The 21,930-nt window shown below is 56.5% G+C and overlaps 1 protein-coding gene across 4 annotated transcripts in view; it reads left to right on the top strand.

Annotated features, from left to right (window-relative positions):
* WNT3 (Wnt family member 3) overlaps positions 1-21,930 on the top strand; it is a 47,207-nt gene that overhangs the window by 15,378 nt on the left and 9,899 nt on the right. For all 4 annotated transcript variants that reach the window (XM_053892733.1, XM_053892734.1, XM_053892736.1 and 1 more), the window contains exon 2: positions 21,008-21,249. In XM_053892733.1, the coding sequence (XP_053748708.1) occupies positions 21,008-21,249 (242 nt within the window). The remainder of the gene's footprint in view (positions 1-21,007; positions 21,250-21,930) is intronic.

Raw genomic sequence — 21,930 nt, 5'->3', positions numbered from 1 at the left:
TGCCCGGCCTCCCCGACTAGAGAGTCAGCCCTTTGAGAGCAGGATTCCCCTGAAATGTCTTCATGCCCCTAGTGAGCCTCCCACATCACCCTGAATAATGCAGGAGCACAGCTGCTGATTCTGCTGGTTGGTGGCCGACGGGCCGGAGGCTCCTTCCCAAGCAAGCTCACGTCCGGGTTCGGCTGGTTCCCACTCTCTGGGACAGCGCTTCCCCCCACTCTGTGACTCCTCAGAGTGTCCAGCCCTGAGCCTCAAAGCCTCTGTGCTGGAAGGCAGCCTGGTGTTCCAGAAAGAGGGGTCAAATTGGCCGTAGCGTGAATCTCAGAGGTGCTACTTAATCGCTCTGGAAGTTTGGGTGGCTTCTTAAAAAATCCCTGAGTCTCGGTTTGTTCGTCCGTACAACGGGGGTAGAATTTCTGACCTCAGGGCAGGTATCAAGATGAAATGAAACAATACACAGGAGCTGAGTTAAAGGGGAATAAATAGTGACTAAATCAAGGATGTTCTGAAGGTCATTCCAGTGTAGCAGGGGTTATAAAACTATATCGGATTTGTGCAACGAAAAGACCTGAATTCCTTCCAAAACAGAAAAGGCCACACTCAGGGAAAGCCGTATGCTCTATGCTGTTTTGTCCCAACCAATTTAACCTGTTTGAAGAGAAAAGTGGGTGATGGGCATGGGGCAAAGTCTGTGACTCGGTGGACCCAATACGATGTGGACTCTGGCCTGACCTTACGTCCGGGTGTCCTGTTGAGCCAAAATACTCACGGAGGCCTGCAGCTCTTGGGAAGGGAAGGGCAAATCCGACGTGGAAGCTGTCAGTTCTTCCTGGGGTTCCAAGGAGTGGTCTGTGTGGGTTTCATACGACTCCGGTTACTGGCGTAGACACTGGCCGTTTCAGCCTTGCCAAGTGCCGTGAGCCAATTAGGCTGAGGGCACCAGGAGGCCTGGGTAGGAGGCGGGCTGTCCCAGGGACAGCAGTGAGAGGTGAGAGAGGCCCGCCAGACCACGGGAAGGAATGTTGAGAAACTGAGGCACGGAGAGGCCACCGAATGCTTTTTGTTCTTTAAAATATTTTTGATTGCACACTGATAAAAAAATATATATATATGTCATCTTTAAAAAATATATCCACGAGGGGCGCCTGAGTGGCTCAGTCAGTTATGCGTGTGACTTCAGCTCAGGTCACGATCTCATGGTCCGTGAGTTCGAGCCCCGCGTCGGGCTCTGTGCGGACAGCTCGGAGCCCGGAGCCTGCTTCGGATTCCGTGTCTCCCTCGCTCTCTGCCCCTCCCCTGCTCATGCTCTGTCCTTCAAAAACAAACAAACATTAAAAAATTTGTTTAAATAATAGTTTTCCCAGCTAAGAATGCCTAAACAATATGTATTTCATCTTGCTTCTTTTTAAGCATTGTAAAAAGGACGTTATGCCGTCTGCAGTCTTTTGTAGTATGCTTTTCTCCCTCTACAGTAGGTTTCTAAATTTCAAACTAAGTTTTGGGTGTTACTGGAGCTCTTTGACTTTCACGGCTGTGTCATAGCCCATCGTCCAACGACACCACACTTGGCCGATTCATCTCCCGCCAACGGACGGGTGTCTCGGGGTGCACACGAGTGACGGGTGACCATGGGGGTGCCTGTCGCACGATGCGCGAGTGTCCCCCTTTGCAAGTCGACACCAAGCTCTTCAAAGAGGTTGTGCTCATTTCTAACTCTCACCTTTGCTCTACATTTTCGCTGACGCTTTCGGAATCAAATGGCTTCATTTTTGGCAATCTGGCAGCTGCCAAACGTGATCTGTGGGCTTCCTGTGCAGAGATGGGACCTTTTGAAGGTCCCAGAGCTGGCGGAAGCAGAGGCAGGGCGGGGCGATGCATAGGACACGCATTTGGAAGAACATACGGCCTGCGTCTGGTGTGACTGGTGCAAATCCCCGACTTGACCCTTCGGTCCTTCGTGCCCCCCGAGTTCTCTGCCTGAGGCCCAGAGGGCATCACTGGCATTCGGTGACGGGGCACATGGCTTAATGGAGCCCCAGCCTTCTCTTCTCTGCCTCCCCTCACCATTCCTTGTGCTCCTCAAATGCGCCCTCCTGGGTTGTGAACGTGCCCGCTCGCTTTCCAGAAACAATGCCGCTTCGTCCAGGAAGTCCCCCTGGCAGCCTCATGAGACCTAGGGTCCGTTTCCCCCCGGCCCTCTCTGTGCCTGAGTTACAGCCAGAACATCTCCCAGGTGTCACTTCAGGGAAGATCAGAAGGTGAATGTTTCCCCTAAATCTATCCAAAAGCTTGGGCTCCTTCCTTCGGCAAAGCAAAGCCGTGAGCACCTCCGCCCACCTCGGAAACCAGACGCGGCAGCCGTGTCCTGGCTGGAACCTCGGTCCTCACGGCTTGGCCTTGCCTGGGGTGAAACCCCACTTCCTCAGGCCTTTACTATAAAGATAAAGGGATCTTAGGACCCCTTCTCCGACTGGAAAACTCTTCCCTATCACTTCTTCGCCTGACCATAACCTTCCCAGGATTTTTCAGAATCCAGCTCAGAGCTGCTATCTTCCTGGGCACCTTCCCAGCCTAACTGCCGCCACCTTGCTCCCAGCTCATCTGCACGCATTTGGGCCAGAGCAGGGCTTCGAACATGCGTGGGTGAGCCTCTTACCCCTGTCCCACTTGGGACGTGCCACCTGCTACTCTCAGCCTCCTGGGGTTTATGGTGCTCATTAGCATATTAACATTCATTAGCATAATAGCCACACAGGCCCCGCAGGGATGCTTTCATTTGTTTAGTCTGTTTCCCAAAAGTACTGAACTTGGTAGTCCCTTCTCTTTCCCCAAACAACAATTATTACTCATTTGGAAAACACAATCTGGAAGATTCTCCTGCTCCTTTCACGTGTCAGTTTGTCCTTGTGGTCTTATTCTTCTCAGCAATCAGGCTGTGATTCCTCTCGCTTTTTATTTTGTATTTTCTTTTTAAATTAATTAATTGCTTTAGCAATCTCTATGGCCAACGCGGGGCTCGAATTCGCAACCCCAAGATCAAGAGTCGCCTGCTTTTCTGACTTAGCCAACAAGGCGCCTCTCTGACTTATAAAAATCATCCTTTGCGAACTACTTCGGTCCAGAGTAACCACCCCAGAGGGGTTGAATTGAATGAATGCATGTACTCGGGAATGAGTGAATGAGTGAATGAATGAATGAATGAATTGAACAGTCCGTCAATTGGCTGGTCATCCAGCTGTGAAGCAGTCAGAAACTGCCGGGTCATTGTATCCTGGGGACACACTGCTATCTGGCCAGTGTCAGACCCTCTCCACAGTGGAATGACTCACTCTCCCGCATTAGGCTCTGGTAATTTTCTTTTTAGGCGTCTCTCTCCCGGTGAGACTGGGAGCCCCTGCGGGGCAGGGACCACGTCACCTTCACCTCTCTGTATTCCCCACAAGTGGGTACACAGTCCCTGGTTGCTGAATGACATCTCTCCTCTGACTCCTTCCAGAGGGATCTAGAACACTGTGGTTAAGCCTGCAGGCTTTGGAGCCAGACTGGATGAGTCTCTAACTACCCGGGTCACCTCAGGCAAATTACTTATCTCTGCACTTCAGTTTCCCTAGCCAGCTGGGGGTGATAACAGTATCTTCCTTACCAGGTTGTTGGGGGACTATGTGAGTTAATGTGTGTAAAGCACATGAAATATGCCCGACACGGGGGCAGTGCTGGCCTGTGCTGGCGCCGGGAACCACAGTAACCAGGGACTGTGATGTGAGCTCTCCGTGCATCATCTCAGGGACCAGGAATCCGGGCAGCCGGATCAGCTGCGTTACCCCGGGGCACCTCCCCTACCTCCTCACCTACAATCACCCCACTGAGACCCCGATGGGCTCTTTTACCCTCCGTCCTTCCCAAAAGATGGGAATCCAAGGCACTGCATGGGCGGATTGTAAGTGCACGTGTGCACAGACGAGAGCGAGTGTAAGCGAGCGAGAATGAGTTCTTTGAGAGGCCCGGGGGGTGCCATCGCCTTCGTGGCAGACGCAGGAAAACAAAGATGTTGAGGCAGGACGGGGAGAATACACAGGAAAAAAAAAAATCACCTGTGAATCAGCAATGCTGCAGAACTGGCAGAAGTCAACTTGGTTGTCACCGCCCCCGGCACCTTGCCCAGGGCCCTGTGTGTGCCCAGGAAATGTTTGCAGGCAGGACATCTGTGCTCGCTTTTATCCGGGCAGGTTATCCAGGTGGAAGACGAATGGTTATGAGAGGGCATCAGGACCGGGGGGCCATCCCTGACGGCTGGGGAGAATATGCTGGAATCCTTTTCCCCACGTGCCAGCTGGCCTTCTCAGACCCTGTAGGCCAACTCCATTCTTCTCCACTTAAGAGGAGAACCCCAGGAGTCATGGGGTTGACGGTCCTCCTTTTTTCCAGAGTGGCCAGGGCTTTAGCCTGGCCATCATCCCGGGTCTCGCGATACAATATGAGTGCGATGTAAGCATGAGGGAAGGGCTGGTGGGATGGCGTGAATGTAGGAGGTTTAAGACGAGCAACGCCACGGGCTGTTTATCTTGGAGCAGAGAAGGTCGGGGGGCTGCATTCCAGGCAGGGGAGCAGCTGCTCTGTCAGCACCTGAGGAGAGGCCACGAGAGCCAAAATGGTGGCTCCGAGGGATGGCGGTGAGCTAATTAGATGAGGGTGCCCGTTGCATGTCACAAGGCAAAGGCACCCACGAGTGGAAGCAGTCAGTGAGTTTGGCCGAGGGACCGAGAGAAGTGAGGCTAAGAACTGTCTGGCCCCAAAAGAGGAGGGAGTTCCCAGGCATCTATGGGCTGGTTGGTCTATCAAAAGCTTGACTGGTGTGAGAAGTGGCCAAGGGGGTGAATTTGTGATTTCCACCTCTCCGTGGTGGTATAGTGTGTTCTGTGAATGAAGGGGAACCAGAATTCCGTGAAGATGGGGAAGAGCCCCTTATCACGGTTGGCTGAGTTCTTTGGCCCCTCAGCCCTTGGGATCCCAACTGAACTCCCAGTCTGGGCTACAGAGCCAGAGGATGTGAACACTGGGTCCCACTGGGCCTTGGTTTTGTGCCAAATTACCCACCCCCCAGTGTTCCTTCCAGCTCCGACAAGCTTCTTTCAGGGGGAACAGCCCTGGTCCCTACTTCACTGCCTGCAGGGTCTAAACTCGTCAGCTGGGACCTCAGTCCCTGCTTCCTTCCCTCTTTGCTCCTTGGGTTTTGGTCTTTCTGAGTCACATCGATGTCCCAAAAGTCCCCTTCCTCTTCCTTTTCTCTCAGGGCATAAAAATCCACCTCAGAAGACCCCACCTCACCTTCACTTACTCGCCCCCTGTCTGAGGCTCAGTTTCCTTATTTGTAAAGTGGAGACCGTATCCATCTCTCAGGGCTGTTGAGGGAATTAACCAAGGCGCTGGGTGGGGAAATGCGTTCCCCAGTGGAAGGTGCTGGAACGTTTGTCATCTCCCCGGACCCCTCTGGGACGCCTCCTGGGAGAGATCCTGAATTCACATGTCCTGTCTTACCCACAAATCCCTCCAGCCCTCAGACAGAGGTTTCCTTCCCACCCGGGGATGCCTTGAGCATGGGTCTGGCCCTTTGTGAGATCCAGACAAATCGACTTCAAGAATGGAAGGTCCATTACAACATGGAAAAGAAGGCAGATCAATAGGCAGGGACCCCAGTGTTGGGTTTACAGCCTGAGTGGCAGGACAGACTTGAGTACAAATTTCCTTCTCCTCGTCTCCCAGCCCTCCATCGACATGCTCCGTACAGACTCTGTCCTGAGAAACGTGTCCCCTCGTTGCTTTATGAGCCACTCGGTGCCACCATGTCCTAGCTGCGTGACCCCAGAGAAGTCTGCTCAGCCTCTCTGAACCCATGTTGTTCCCTGTCAGATGGGGGTAATTATAACCTCAGTGGGTTCTTTGGCAAATTAAACGATATATTCTACGTAACGTGCTTTACATGGCTCCTGGCACCAGCCAGGGCTCCATAAATGTGAGCTATTATTATTCACAATAATAACCAGTCTGAGCGCCCCAGTAACTTGGTCCCCTCACTACCTTACTTACAGAATTCAGTAATTTATTTCCTCCTGACCTTATGAGACATCTTTACCCAAGTAAATACACCCTACATTCTCTTTTCCGCCATTGGGCATATACCTGGACAGGCATTCCTCTTTATTTCATTTATAGCTCTGAGTGTCCCCATTAGCTCATCTCCCCTGTGCTGTGTGGGCACCTCCTCTTGCCTGTGGTGACTCGGGCCTCCTCTCATGCCAGGGTGACTCCCGAGGGACCCTTGATGGGAGCTAATATGCTTTGACATTTTGCCCTCGTGTTGAACACACATCCTATTTGTAGAGAAAATGTTTCTTTGTTTTGCTTTAAATGTGTGCTACTTGTGTGTGTGTGTGTGTGTGTGTGTGTGTGTGTGTTGTGTGATTTTATCTCTTCTGTCTCACGTGTGTTTCTTCCTGGAAGAAATTTCTTCCTACTTTTTGTCATGAATATGACTAGCACACAGAACTAAAAATATAGAAATGCCCCGTGGCCCCAGCACTGGTGTGGGCCTGGACAGGGTGGGTGCAGGCAGTGAGCTGAGGTGACACGGCAGGACGTGAGGACAGACCCAGAGGAGGTGAGTGGGATTCTACCATGGACTTGTGGAGAGAAGGCATTCCAGCGAGAGATAACTGGGGCGCTCGAAGTCCTAGACAAAAAAACAAAACACAACAACAGCCAAAACACCCCAAAGGGGTAGCTGTGGGCAAGAATCGAGGAAGATGTGGACCCCCAGCGGGAGAAGGCCTGGGTGCCTTCGGTACCTTGAACCCCGAGAGAGTTGGTGTGGTACATCTCTGCAAGAGAGTTTCCGCAGGCTCACAACATTCACACTGCCGCAAGGCTAAGAACAAGCTGAGATTCAGGAAGAAGGGGAAATAAAGGCAGAAAAAATCCAAGGGCAGCAGGACTGAAAGCTCGGAAGAGGGTCACCAGAAAAAGCGTCAGGCCGCAGGGGGAAGTGATCTCTCTTGAAATAGACTTTTTATCTCGTCTTTTCCCAGCGAATGTTAGCGCGTGTTTTGTAAGGCACACAAAATACGAGCATGGTGGCTGGCTGGCCAGTGCTGTAGACCCAAGGTGTGTGTGTGTGTGTGTGTGCGCGCGCACACGCACGTCTGGAAGGGCACGCCCAAACACTTTTTATGGTGTGCTGCTGCTGGGTCGGTCAAAAAGTTTGGCTTCCTCCCTCGCTGTGAAGAGGAGATTTGTCGAGAGCCCAGGAGAAGGGATGTCGAGGGAGGGCTCCTTTAGGGGAGGAAGGTGGAAACACCGGTGGCTGGAAAGAATGGACTATTCCTGGGAGCAAGAGAGGTGGGGCCCCTGAAGGTGGATGGTAGGGAGTCAGGCCCCCACCCTCACCCCTACCACCACCACCCTGGGTGGGGTCTGAGCCTTGTCTGTGACCCAGGATGCCAGGACAGCCTCCACCCAGTCTCCTCCCCTTAAGGTGGAGGACGAGCTGAGAGGAGGGGGCACCCAGGCCTGTTCCATCTGTTTCTCTGGGGGTGGGGCTGGGCCTCTGCAGCTGGAAGCTCCCCCGGGGCCATCTGATGCTCAGCCAGGCTTGAGAAGCAGTGATCCACCCCTCGGAGTGCTGGAACATGTCACGAGGTCCTGCAGAGGTCTGCGGTGGACCCGGGACACAGCTCCTAACAGGTGCTCAGTAGATGTTTGCAAACCCCAGTCGAGGCGCCCGTGGCAATGAGCCCCTTGAGAAGAAAGGGCAGAGGGAATGAACGCAAGGACCCCCGCAGAGGAATTGGTTGCAGGACTCAGGACTGGTGAATTGGGGAGGGGGAAGAGGGGGGCGCAGGGGAAGATGTTGAGGCTCGCTCCGGCTGCTTCGTCTGCAGATGGGGAAAGGGGCGAGGGGGAGGGGCAGCCACCGCTTTGAACTTGCGTGGAGCCTCCCTCCCTAAGCAGAGTGGGGAAGTCCAGGGGCCGCTCAGGGCTGTTTCACCTGCACGGGCTCGGCGCCGTGGGGGGACGCGCTCCTGGGAATGTGGTGGAAATACCCACTTTGAAAGCCAGGCAGCGAGCGGCGCCCAGAGAGCCCAGGAGCCTCGGTGACCTCGTGGAGTCTCGGGCCAGCCCCCACCGCCCATGCCCTGTCACGCGCACCTGCCCCGTGGGTCCCAGCTCCCTGAGGTCTAGGGGTTCGGATCCGAGCCCGATGCGGCTGTGGCCAGAAGTCCCCAGTTGGGAGGAATTTTTATTGTTATCGTTCCTTCAAAGTTTTATGATGAAAACTGTTCATCCAGAAAACAAAAAAATACTACAAGGAACACACATATGCACACCTTCTAGTTCAACTGTTTTACGTTTTGCCACCGTTGCCCCACCCATCACCCCCCCAAATGACCCTGGCCCCAAGTTTGGCGTGGATTTTTTTTTTTTTTTTTTTTTTTTTTGCTGAACCATTTCAAAGTAATACAGTCATGATGACTCTTCACCCCTGTATTTCCAAAATGTAAGGATAAACACCTGTGGCCATATACCATATCACACTTAACAAAATTTATCATGATTCCCGAGGATTCAGATTTCCCCAGTAATCCTCAAAATGCCTTCCTTGTGAGGATTTTCACACTAGGTTCCAATTATTTGACTGTTATGTCTCTGAAGTTTATTTTAATCCAAAGCGTCCACCCCAGTGCCCCCAACACACGTGTGCGTGCACACACACACCACACACACACACACATACACACACACTTTTCAAAAATGACATGGACTTCTGGAAAGTTCAGGCCTTAGTCCTGTGTGCCGCCCCACATTCTCGATTTGTCTGGCTGCTTCCCTATCGTGTCGTTTGGTTTGTTCCTCTATCCTTCCTGTTTCCTGACTGGGTGACAGTTACTTCTCAAAGCCTGGGGAGATTCAGGTCAAACGTCCGTCCTTGACCAGAGAACGTCCTGCAGGGGGCCCGGCTACCACACCTTGCGTCATCTCTTACCGTGCTATTGTCACACTCTGGGGGAGGTTTTTAATGATCCAGTTTTCTGGACGCCTCCCCAGAAAGTCTGATTCAGCGGGGCTGGCTTTGGATCCCACGTGTCTGTGTTTTTCAAAACCACCCCGAGCGATCTCTGCGCCACAGTCCTGTGGCCTGTATCCCTGGCTGGCGGCAGCCAGCTGGTAAATGCTCGGCCCCGATGCTCGTCCTCGGGGCCTCTGAAAGGCGGGGCGAGGGAGCAGAGGTGGGATGGTTGACGTAGGTGAAGTCCTTGAGAGCCCAGCCTTCCCCAGTGTGTGCGATCAGTGCTGTCTGGGTGTGAAGCGGGGTGGCTGGGCCTCTGGGTCCCCGTAGCGGAGGAGCGTGGGGTATCTGGGGGCAGCCCCCAGGCTCCGCTGGGAGTTCTGGCAAGACGAGGGGCGCCCCCCACACTTGTCTGTGCCCCCAGCGCCCAGCACTGGGCTTGACCTAGCATCTGCGTTCGTTGAGAGAAGACACCCACCAAGCTGACAGGGGAGCCCCGGGGAGATGCCGTGAGAGGGAATCTCAGCCGAGCGATTCTGTTTTCCGTGTTCCCTCCCGGGCTTCTTCCTAAGATTCAAACAAAGGATTTCTGGACGGTAGGGCCAGCAGCTGAGTAAGAAGGCCCAGAGAACCGGTAGGGCCGTCCCCTGCCCTCAGCTCGTCCTGACGGCGGCCTGCGGGACCTGAGGAGGTGAGAAGGGCCAGGCGAGTCAGGGGGAGCGCTCGGTGTGGCCGCAGGAGCAGGGGCGCCGGGCCTCTGGTGAGGTGGACACACTGCCCACCGCGCACAAACGAGTGACGTCGTTCATCCTCTTGACAAACTCGTTTCAGTGGCGAAACAGGGAGTCAGTGGCCAGTTCAGTGGAATGTGTTTCAGCTTCCCCCCCGGGGTGGGTAGAAGAACTGGGAAATACCCAGAGGGAGCAGTTCAAACTGCACCGTGAAGAGGGGGTCTTAAAAACGAACCCCGATGGATGAAAAAGAGTCCAACGCCAACAGGAGGGCCGGGTAGTATATGCGAACCCAGCAACATCCTGGCCTGGGAACCAGCGGACTCGACTTCTCAGAACGAGCAGCCCGGCCCTGTGGGGGCCTCCTTCCCCATCTTCTGTCTTCTATAATAACTTAGGGGCTGGAGGAGCTGGAAGGGGAGAATGTTCTCAGACTGAAATGAGCTAAAGATGCCCACGTGGTTTAGGAAGAGTTTACCTCGGAAATCGGATTGGTGGAGGGGGGAGACGGAAGACACAGGTGGCCGGGATCCAGGAGTCAAAGTTGTCCCAGCTGAACTCATGTGCAAGGCCCAGCTCCAAGGTGACCCCTTCGAAGATGGATTCCCCGCTCACAGCCCCTTTCCCTCAGCCTTCCCACCCCTGTGGCTTCCAGCCTGAATGAGATTTGTCACACTCCGCTGCTACCGTGGTCACCTGCGGGGATGTCTGCCCTGTACCAGGGTGGGGGCCTCCGAGGAAGGCGGTGGCTGCATCTTATACGCGCCGGGCGCCCGGTACGCGTGTACTGAATGGGGATCCAGCCCGGGGACCCGAGGCTTCGAGAAGGGACCGCACAGTGTAAGAGAGACAGAGTTCCGGCTAGGGTCCCGAGGCCTGAGCTGACTCCCTGTGCTGCCTCCAACCAGTGGAGGAAATCCGGGCAAGTCACACTGCCCCTCTGGGCCTCAGTTTCCCCCGAGGAAGTGGACTAATGGTGCCCAAGACCCCATCCAGCTTCGACGTTCGACGGCCTGGTACTGGGATGGAATAATTAACACGTGTGGCTGTTCACAGAATGCTTCTAAAGCCTTTCTAGGGCAACTTGGGCCTCCTCCAACTGACAAGAGACGAGCAGCGAATCTCCTCGGGCAGACACTTTTATTCAGCAGGTTTTTATGAGACACCTACCTTGTACCGGTGAGCGCCCAGAGACCCCTGGTCCCACCACGGCTTCTAGAATGCTTTGCCTCTTTCGGTTTGGAGAGACTGGACCCACTGGGAGGGAGCTGTCAAAGAGTCGCCCCAAACTGAGAGGCAGGAGTGTGGCGACCCCAAGCTAGCCATTTCGTGTCTTTGGGCCTCAGTCGCCTCATCTGGAGAGAGCGTAAAACCCTTTGTGTGTCCCAGGGCAGAGGCTGGGCCGCAGCTTCTGCCTGTGAAGGCAGGACTCTGTCGAACAAGTACGAGATGGTGTGGGCTCAGCCGTGAGTCCTGAACTGCTCGGCAAAGCAAGTGGCCCTGGGAGCGGCGTCCCCCTCTGTGGTCACCTGTAAGCATTTGTCCACCTGTGGTCTTAGTGCCTCTTGGGAGACCCTTGGAGAGTCTGAGGGGCGAGGCCCTGGGCCTGGACACCCACCTGGGCTCAGGCACTTCCGTGCCCCCCAGTGAGTCCTCCTGGGCCCATACGTGCCTGAAGGAGGGTACCCCCAGCTCACTGTCCTCTCAGGGTGCCGAGGAAGGACACAGCCCTGAGGAGACCCACAACAGGTCAGAGCTGCAGAAACTCCCTCCCTCCATTCTCCTCACCTTCTCCCCGCTCTACCCCCCAGCCTCTGTCAGGCCTCTCCCCCACCGCCCCCCCCCCAACTTCTTCCCAGTCCTCACCCTCCTTTCCTTCTCCCCAGGTCTGACCATCCCGCTCTGAGCCCTGCCTCCCAATTTGGCTGAAGGGGACAACCCCTGTCCCCCCACCCTCCTCCTCTTTCTTTCGTCTCCACTCTGATCAACTCCACTTTCCTATGAAATTGAGAGGAAAAAAAAAAAAAAAACAAAAAAAAAAACAACCCTCACGCTCACAACACAACAAAAAACAGGTTTAAACATTTTACAGGTTTCAACATTTTTCAGGCCGCCTTGTCACATCTTATCAGATCAGCCGGGAGCCGCAGGCCAGGCGCTCTGGGAGCTGCTTTGGAGAACAGAAGCTGTAACATTCCAGCTGAGGCTGGCCCGCCCTCCCCACCCCTCCCTCCCTCTTCTCCCCAGAGAAACACCCTACAGGGCTCCTGGGACTGGGAAAGGACTGAGCGGATGGAGTGCAGGGCCAGCCCCTCCGCCCCTCCCTCTGACTGGGACTCAGTGTGTCCACCGCCCCCCTTCTCTTCCTCTCACAGTTGCCCAGAGCTGTGGCCCCTCTGGGCTCTCAGGTGGTCTGAGTTCACCTCCTCAGAGGGCCCCACTTGGCCCTACAAGGGGACCTCTAGCAGGTGACAGGCAGAGGGAAGCTGTCAAAGTCACTCACAGAATGTAGAAGTGACCACTTGGCCACTAAGGCCAGCAAGTCGCGTGGGAGAGTTTAGGGAGAGGAAGGAAGATATGGAAGTTCTTTTCAGGCTCCCGTGGCGAGTCCCCATGGCTGCCCAATGGGAGAGAATGGCTTTTTGCTTTGGTTGGGGGGGATGTGTGAGTTTATCATCCATGGCGGTGTGGACAGTTGGCCCGGAATACCCCCTCTCCCTCACATGCACCCCCAGCCTCCCATCTTCCCGTTCCTGCCACACTCATGGTGACTTTGGGCACGCAGTATAGGGTGATAGGTCCAGAAAAGGCTGCCCAAAGTCCAGAGGCACAGATTTCAACCAAGCCAACCCGAGGGAAAGGCCGAAAACCTGTGTCCCAGGGTGAGAGGGAAGGGCTCCTCCCAGGGAGGAGAAGGGTCGGGCTGGGAGGTGCCTCCCACCTGCACAGAGAGGGGCCCCGCAGGAGGACGAGGCTGTGGGCTGCTGGCCTAGTGCGTGTTCAGAGCTCTCACCCAGGGAGGAGGATGAGGACCAGAGCAAAGGCAGGGTGTGGTGACTCGCTCTGCCCAAGTATGCTGGCCGTGCCTCCACGGGGACCTCATCAGAAAGACCGGGAAACAGAAGCCAGATGTGGGCACTTGGTGCCAGCATTGGCTGAGCGAGGCCCAGCCAACCCGGCTCCTGTGGGGGTTTGGGCGAGCCCACCCCATTTCGCAGCCTGCAGCGTGAGTCCGTCTGCTGTGAGGTCCCGGCCCCCCTCCCGGACGGCCCTGCGTGCCTCGAGGCACCCCTGGGGCTCCTGCCTTGGCCCGCGGCATCCAGCACCCACACCGCGTGGCTCCCTGCTCATCTCACCCTTTACCGTGTGCCTCCTGGGCGGGGGACAAGGCCTCAGGTGTCATCCAGCTGTCCTAGCCCCAGCACAGATTCCCAAATCTGAATTTCCAGGCTCTTTTTCCAGCCCTGTCTGGACACGGGTGCCTGGAGGTCTCCTCGGCCCCCCAGACGATTTATCTTTGTTCCCAAACCTGCTCCACCTCTTAAGTTCCCTTTCTCCGTTGACATCATCTCCGTCTCCCTGATCATCCTGGCTCAGAACCTTGGTCGTGCTCTCTTCCTTCCTCTGGTTTCCATGGCCGCTCCTTCCTCTCCGCTCCTAATGCCTCCATCCTGAGCCCCACTGCCACAGGCCCCGCTAACAAGGATGGGTGATGCCCAGCCGCACAGTGGGTTCACCCGGGCCAGGGAAATCTTGCCCCTCAGAGGTCGTAACGTGCGGCCAAGTCTGAGACTCTCTTTAGCACAAATGTCACCCCAGCCTCCCTTTCCCAGCCCTGGGTCACTAGACCCCACCCTCCGGGGCCCATTTTGCAGTTAGACTTTGTCTTCTAGATTAATATTCCAAAGCCTCGTTCGGGAGCCTCCAGTGCGGCCCAGGTTGCCTGGGTTAAGCTTGGTACCCAAGGCCCCTTTCCCCTCCTGCTCCTTTCGATGGTTTCTGGGCTCCAGCTGGGGTGGGACAGCTGCGGTTCCCTCTCCCACCCCGTGCCCGGGGCTCTTTCCTGTCCCCCCCAGCTCCTCCCGGGGGGAGCCCCGGCCATGCCTTCGTGATCGCCACTGGCTAGGACCCTCTCGCCTCTGCCTTCCTGGATGCCTCGGCTCCTACCTACCGAGGGCTCTCTGGCCCGGTGGTTCCTCGGGTTGTAAGCTACAAGGGCCCCGGGACCCTCTGTCCCTTGTTCGTCGCACCCGTGGCACCTAGACTTAGTAGTTGCTGGAAGAATGCTGTGGCTTCTTCGTAACTGACATACGCCTCCTGGTCTGGGTGCTCCGTGGGTGTGGTGTAACGCAGCTTCACGCCCCCAGTACCTGGCACTCCGCCCGATTCCAAGTCATGACTCAAATGTGTGTGGAGTGAATAGGCAGGGGATGAGTTTGTTTACCAAAGGAAGGCTTTTCACCTGCTCTCCCAAGGGCAGGCACCTCCATTCACTCCACAGGTTTACTGCCCTCGTGGGGGCCCTCGTCAGGATGGCTGGGACTAAATCAAGATGGGAAGCCCGGCCGGAGGCTTGGCACCCCCCCCCAACCCCCCACGGGCTCAGAAGCTCTGACAGTTGCTCCTTCACTGGTTCCTCTCTGGCCTCTGGGTCCCAGCTCAGTGCATGGACCCTTTCCACCCTCCCCATCCCTTCCCTTCCTGCATCCAAACAAGGGTGCTACTTAGCCTGCTGGAGACTCGTGAGACCCATACGGCCCACTCATGCCTCCTGAGTGAATGACCTGAGGTCCAGGGAGATCTCCCAGCTTTGAGCAAAGGCCTCGCCGGGGTGTCTCTAGGCCTGCTCTGTGGATCATGGGAGCACGGGAGCCCCTTGGGACTCAGAAGCGACTCCTTATCCTTGGCCCGCACTGAGATGGGTGCAGGGTTGAGTTAGTGCTCAGCACCCACGGGGCCCGCACGTGCTCCAGGGAGGAGCCGTGGCTGGGCAAGGAGAGACGAGCCTCGTGAATCTTGAGGTAGGTCTCTCTTGCTCTGTCACGAGCTCCCTGCTAAGTCGCCCGGTGAGTCACCGGAGGCCTCTCAACATCAGGAACAGTGGTTACCTTGCCGTGTGGTTGCAGGAGTCAGGTGCATCAGGGCTCCCCAGGCGCTGCCCCTGCCCTGCCCCACCTGCTACATGCCACTGAACTTGTCAGGCTCCCCTCGTGCCGTCTGCCAGCCCCGAAGGGCCTCCTGACCTAAATGGAAAGGTAGTAGGCCTTGAGTTCCCAAACCAACACTCGGCTCTTTACTCCCTGCCCATTTTCAAACCTTTCCTTCTCCTTCTGAAAGTTTTCGTCTTGTCCCAGGCCAGGGTGGGGCCCCACTGGACCCAGGAGCGGAGAGGGCACCTGTCCCTTACTGCCCAGGGGCCAGCAGGCGGAGCACCAAGCACTGGGTTATTGTAGGATTTCCTGAAACGTGGTGGTCACTCTGGAGGAGAGAGAGAGAGAGAGAGAGACAGGTGACCGCAGAGCAAGTGGCTTCTGACTCCGTCCCCGTTCTGTCTCCTTCCTTCCCTCTCAGCACCCATGTCAGGTGCCCTGCCTGGGGCTGGCAGAGATAGTTAGGCTTGAGGACTCCAAGAAAGACACGACTAGGGCAAGCGGCAGGCGGCCCCATGGAGCTCGCCCTGAGACAGGGGGGAGCAGAAGGGGAGACGTTCCTTGGGCTGTGCCCCTCCCCATCTTCCACAGCCCCACCCATAGGTGACTGTGTGACTTGGGAAAATGACAGACCTTCTCTGGGCCTCCGTCTTCCCAGCTAGAGAAGGAAGGGATTGGACTAGACCAGCGGTTCTCAGGTTTCATCCTGCAGAGGGGCTGTTGGTGGGGCAGAAACTATACTCATTAAGCAGTAACTTCCCTCCCGCTTGCCGGCCTCTGGTAACCTCTACTCTCCTTTCTGTCACTAGGAATTTGCCTTCTCTAGGTTCCTCGCGTACAACATTTGCCCTTTGGTGACTCGCTCTTTTCACTTGGCATCATGTTGAGCAGCTTCATCCATGTTGTAGCAGGTGCCGGAACTTCATTCCTTTTTGTGGCTGAACAATATTCCACCTTGTGGACACGCCACATTTCGTTGTCCGTTCATCTGACCGACACTCGGGGTATCTACCTGTCGCGCTGCCGTGAGGCTGATATACGCGTGCCCGTGTTCTTGCCTTCAATTCTCTTGGGCACGTAGCTAGGAGTGGCATTTCTGGATTGCGTGGTGATTCTACGTTTCACTTTTCGAAGGACGGGCCCCTCTTTTTGATCTGTTTTATGTAGAGCGGAGTAGGGGGGAAGGCTGTCTGTGATTCCACTCGGGAAAAAAAACAGCTAACAAATACGAAACACTGAGACTGTGACTCCTGAGGCCCCTCCCGTCTCTAAAACCCTATTATGTTGGGGGGGGGGGCAAGGTAAAAACTATAAACAAGTTTGGGTGCAGCGGAGGTTGGGTGCAGGGCTCCAGCCCTAACGGAGCCTTAAAAGGAAAGCAGAGCAGGGACGGCACATCCTGTACCCCCCTGCCACAGACAGCCCGAAGCAGGGGGGGGGGCCATGATGGGCGGATGGTAGAATCTGGGGGCCGACAATGCCAGCAACACCAGACGGGACACGCTCCCTGTGCAGAGCACTTGTGAGTGTCACCGTGGCGCGTAAGTCAAGTCAGCATCCAGGCCGACCTGCGTTCTTCGGTTACAAGTTTTATCTCTGCCCTAGCCCACCCCACAGGCCCGCCTTCGGGCCTCGGGAGACGGGAAGTGTCGTCGGGGAGAGGAGAGAACCAGGGTGCCGTGGCAGTCGGATAAGGCAGTGCACATATTCAAGGCCAGCCTATTCGGACAGGGAATTTCCCCCCGAGAGGTCAACGTCGAGGGCCCCACGAGCAGCCTGTTGCATGCTGGCACCTGCTATGCGCCCGTCTGCCCGGCTGCCCGTGTCTGTCCTCAGCCCAGCTGGGCGGTGGGTGGTTGGGGTGGAGGACGAGCTGTCCTCAGGGGAGGGTGGCAGGGCCCTCGGGCAGGGCAAGGCCGGGAGCTGGGTATAAATAGCCCCCGCCCAGCTGGGAAGGCCCGGCAGTGCCCTCCGCCCTCCCCCTCACCAGCTGCCAATGCCAGGCGGGTCCCTACCTCCCTTGGGAGCCTGGCTGTTGTCCGCAGGTCCTAACCATAGGAACTTCCTCAGCGGAACCGAGGAGTCTTGTCCTGTGTGGAGGCGAGACCTCCGGATGCCTGGATTCCTGGGGAGTAAGGCCAAAACACTGCAAGAAAAGGACATCAGACTGGCCTTGGGGGGAAGGAGCGGCTCCTTCAATCCTTCCCTTGAGAATTAGCAACTACCCATCGTGTGGCCTGGACTTTCAGTAGACCAAGTGTGCTCGTGTGTGTGTGTGTGTGTGTGTGTGTCACAGGCCGAGGTGTTGGAGAGATGGGAGAAGACACAGCCTCTCTCCCTAGGGAACTCTTACTCCCACAGCAGATCAAACTGGAAACAAATGAGTCCAGGGCTTTGTAATAAGATAGGAATAAGGTACAGCAAAGACACAGAGGCGGGAGAGGTTACCTTCACCTGGGAGCCCCCGAAAGTCTTTAGAAAGGAGGTGACCCAAGACGCATGTGTTGAAGGATGGGTAAGGTGCTCGCCAGCAGCTTGGCGGGGGACGGGCACTCCGGGCGGAGGGCTCAGCCCCAGCAGAGGCGCGATGTGGGGGGCTGCCCGGCCCACGGCCGAGGCCTCGTCAGCCCCATTGCTGGCCCGTCGCCCTCATCCCCAGAGGGCCTTGCTCACTGCCAGCGGGATATCCAGATCCGAGCTGGAACCCTGGCAAGGAGCACCCTGGAAACGTCTCTGTGCCCTTGCCCTTTGGGTGCCTTTAACACTCAGCCAGATCCCAGGTGTCTGTCCAGCCACCCCGGTTAGCACTGAGCTGCTCTGAGCCCAGGCATCCTTCCCAGCGATGGATGGGAAGGGGTTCTGAAAATTCTGATGTGTTCTATCAAGTCAGAGATGGAGGGCAGGAGGCTGAGGGTGCTGACAGGGCAGGGACAGAGTGCTTGGGACACCCCCCGCCACGGTAACCGCACGACCATCATTTACTCCTCTTACGTCTATGTTACAGGTGGAGAAACTGAGGCACGGCAAGGTTAAGGAAATTGACACCCGTAGTTAGGAAACAGCACTGGGGTGAATAGCTGGTTGGCCCCCGGGCAGCAGGGAGGGGCCAGGGTTTGGCGGGAAAGGGGAAAGGTCTCATCTCTGAGTCAGGGAGTTGTTTTCAGAGGGTGTCACGCTTGGAGCCAGACAAACCCAGGGTTGAATTCGGGCTCGGCCCAACTTTCATCGCTGGGCAAAAAGAGGCTGGAGCCTTGGGGGCCTTGGGGCCTTGGCTGGTGAGCAGACCAATAAGTGGGGGAGGTGCCATGGGACAGGGTCCCGGGTGCCAGAAGTGACTGTGGGACAGACCGGCCGTGAGAAGAGTGTGTGCCGTGGGGGCAGGAGGCCGAGCTGACGGCAAGCGCGGCCACCGCAGGGGCGGTCCACACCTCCAGACACAGGCGTGGACGGGGGCCCGTGGTGGGGACCCCGGGGAGACTGGCCCTGGCCAAAGGGGAAGGACGCTGAGGCTGGGAAGTGGGCCCAGGTCTTCCCGTGCCACACTGGGACAGGCGTGGGGAGGGGGCAAGGACTTAGCAACACACCCTTGGAGAGGGGTTTTCATGGCACCACACTCAGGACCAAACCCAGGTGGGGTGGCAGGTTCCCCACGGGGCTCAGCTCTTGTCTCCGACTGGCCTCCTCATATGGGGCTTCGGGTCCTAAATGTCCAAGGAGGGAGTGGGAAAGGCCTGGGCTTCTTCCCAGGGGAGCCTCGCTCCCGTGCCGTCCTCTCAGGATGGCGCCGTGCTATCTACCCCCAGCCCCGGGCTCGGGTTCCCACTCCAGTGAGGGCAGTGCTGTCCGGGCGGCTGGCGGGGCTGGGCTGGAGGTCCCGGCTAAAAGCGGGTGGGGAGGCAGCCCGAACTGGGAGGGAGGCTCAACGCTGACACTTGGCCGTCCTGCAGACTTGGACAGGTTACTTGGCTTCCGGGCCTCAGTTTTCCTCATCTAGGAAATGGGACAATAACGATGATAATGAAGTTCCTATCTCACAGACTTGCTATGAGGATTACGTAAGGTAAGAGACACGAGCGCTTAGAACTGGCCCAGCATATAATCAGTGACGGATATTTGAATATCACGGTTATCATGATAACCTGTTCATAACTGGAAGCGGGGCAGGGGCAGAACAGGGCTCCATTGGGTGCCGGGTGCCATGTGCCCATCCGGGGGCTCTGGGCTGACCCGCTCTATCTCACTCGGGTGTGGGACCGGTGGTGTGGCTCAGGCCACAGATGGGCCAGTCCTGCCTCCTTCAGGACCCAAGCAGGCATAGCCAAGAAGACAGGTGGCACAGTGGTTTGCCCCACAGGCTCTGGAGCCAGATGTCTTGGGGTCCGGTGAGCAACTTCTTAGCAGCTCTGCCGGCTGGGCTGGTTACTCAGTACACCAGTCTACACCATCTGGAAACAGGGCTGCTGTAATGCCCCCTTCTGTGTCACATAGCTGCTCTGAGGATTCAGTGAAGCAAACCCAAGGGGAAGACTCAGCTCGGGGAGCATGCCCTGCTCTGTCGCAGACCTGGCACCAAAAAGCCTTGAGCAAGCCGACATCCTTCCTAAACCTCCGCTTCTTTGTCGCCACCCTGGAGAACTGATCAGAAGTGAAGCACGTAGTAAGAGCTGGTGAATGGCAGACATTTGGTTCAGCCCTGTGTCTAGTCCAGGAAGCTTTTGCATGTTTTGTTTTGTTTTGTTTTGTTTTTCCTGATCTGAATCTGGGGTCTTCTGGACCCTCTTCCCAAGGTTTCTGTCATCACTTTGTGTGGGAGACTTGACCAAGGTCACTGCCAGACTGGAGCCTTGCTTGGGTCGGTGCTGGATGTAAAGGGCCCCCATGCAACCCTTCTTCCAGCTCACACTGTCCTGACCACAGGGCTGATTGCGACTGGCCTTGAGGTCCACTGAGACCCACAGATCATTTTCTCAGTCTTTCCCACAAAATGTCATCCCTGCTCTCCCTGTGCTGGGGGAGAGAGTGGACGAGCAGAACCTTGATTTTTCTAGTTTTTTTAAACTCTTGTTCCTCCTTCCCCGGCTCCCCCCAAGACCTTTCCTTCTGTTGACTCTTAATAAAATCTGAGGGTCTGACCGGATATGGCTTGAGAAATGAAGGTTAAAAGGTGAGGTGACTTGAGTAAGGTCGTGAGTGTATGCTCTGACATCTTCTCCCTCCTGACACTGAGCTAAACTTGTCGTGCAACAAAGCCAAGTTCCAATCGCTGGTGAGAGGGAAGATGGCACTCTAGAAACTTCTAGGAAGCTGCCAAGATGGTCCTGGAGGCCCTGGTGGACAAAGGACAGAGGACCTAGTAGAAGCCATCAGTTCCCTGGGGAGACACTGGGATGCTTTGGGCATCTTCGGCAGGCAGTATCCTGGGGAGGGGCACTGCCATGGGCAGTGTGTGTGTGTGTGTGTGTGTGTGTGTGCGCGCGCAAACCTCAGACACACATGCATGTACAAGTTCCCCACTGGGACTGGGGCTTCTCTGCTTTAGCTGAGTTGGGACTGGGGTCAGGCCAGCTCCTGCCAGCTTCCTTGACTTGGGTTTGGGTTATTTCCCATGGGTCATTGGAGTCTCTATGTGGCTTTAGAAACTTAGACTCCCTAGAAGCTTGTCCAGCCCAACTGCTTCAATGCCCATCAGGGCAACTGGCCCAGAGCCTAGGAGGGACTTAACCTGGGCTCTCAATAGGATCTTTCCAGTCCAGGGTTCTTTTCATGGTATTGCATTGCCCCCAAGGGCCCCCACGAGAGGTTCCTACTGGTCACTGTGCTCACGTCAGATATGTCCACATCAGAGGGCTGACTTGGCCTGGGTCAGAGCTCTGCCCTTCAAGGGATGGTGTATTCTTGAGGTCAAGACAGCACATTCAGGTACTACGTTTCTCAAGGCCATGGGTTCGGGCTGATGGGCCCTCCATCGCTCCACCTGCCCCAGAGGGCTCACGAGGAAGACGCAATGCCCATGACGTTCCGTGTGCCCTGTGCCGGCAATGCCACTGCCCTCTGTCTGCCTGCAGGTCCCTGGCCCTGGGCCAGCAGTACACCTCGCTGGGCTCGCAGCCCCTGCTCTGCGGCTCCATCCCAGGCCTGGTCCCCAAGCAGCTGCGCTTCTGCCGCAATTACATCGAGATCATGCCCAGCGTGGCCGAGGGCGTGAAGCTGGGCATCCAGGAGTGCCAGCACCAGTTCCGGGGCCGCCGCTGGAACTGCACCACCATAGACGACAGCCTGGCCATCTTCGGGCCCGTCCTAGACAAAGGTACTGTCTCTGGGCTGAGTAGGAGGTGGGTGAGGGGCTAGATTGGGGGAGGGCATGAGGACACGTGAGACTTCCACCTCAGCAGGCCTCAGTTCCCAGCCCAGGGTCCCCAGGAGAGGGCCATAAAGCCGGTCACGGCCCACAGCCTCCACAGGAGTGGGCGGGCTCCCTCTCTGGACGGATCCAGTTGGGTCACCTTGGCTGCCACACCTTCCCAGGTGCCACTGGAGGTTGAGCAGCCTGGAGATGCTCTGTATCCCGAGATCCTAGGGCAGGAGAGGTGGCCATGGCCTTCCTCCCCGCTCCCGGCTGCACAGTGGAGGGGGCAGGCTCCCGGCTGCACAGTGGAGGGGGCAGGCCTTGATGCGGACAGTTGCGACATTTACCCAACACTGTGTTAAGTGCTATGCAAATCTAGCTTTTGGGTGGGATGAGGGCATCACCACCTCTAGGTCCCTCCCTTCTAGAAAATTCTGGAGTTGAGGAAACTGCCTGGAGCTGGTGGCATTGCATTGCCCCCAAGGTTTCAGGGAGAAGATCCCGCTGGTCGCCATGTGCCCTGCAAGCTGGACGTGCCCAAGGACTGTGGAGGGGCTACTGGGCGTGCTGGTGTCCCGGTAACTTTCCAGCCCTCCTGCCACCCAGGAGTCTAACCCGCTGTACCTGAAATGAATGGGGTTC

The sequence above is a fragment of the Panthera pardus genome, unplaced genomic scaffold (genome assembly GCF_024362965.1).
Source record: "Panthera pardus isolate Hobbes unplaced genomic scaffold, ASM2436296v1 HiC_scaffold_3, whole genome shotgun sequence".
Taxonomy (NCBI): Eukaryota; Metazoa; Chordata; class Mammalia; order Carnivora; family Felidae; genus Panthera; species Panthera pardus.
Note: the sequence above shows the minus strand (reverse complement) of the source record. Positions and strands in the feature narration are given on the sequence as shown.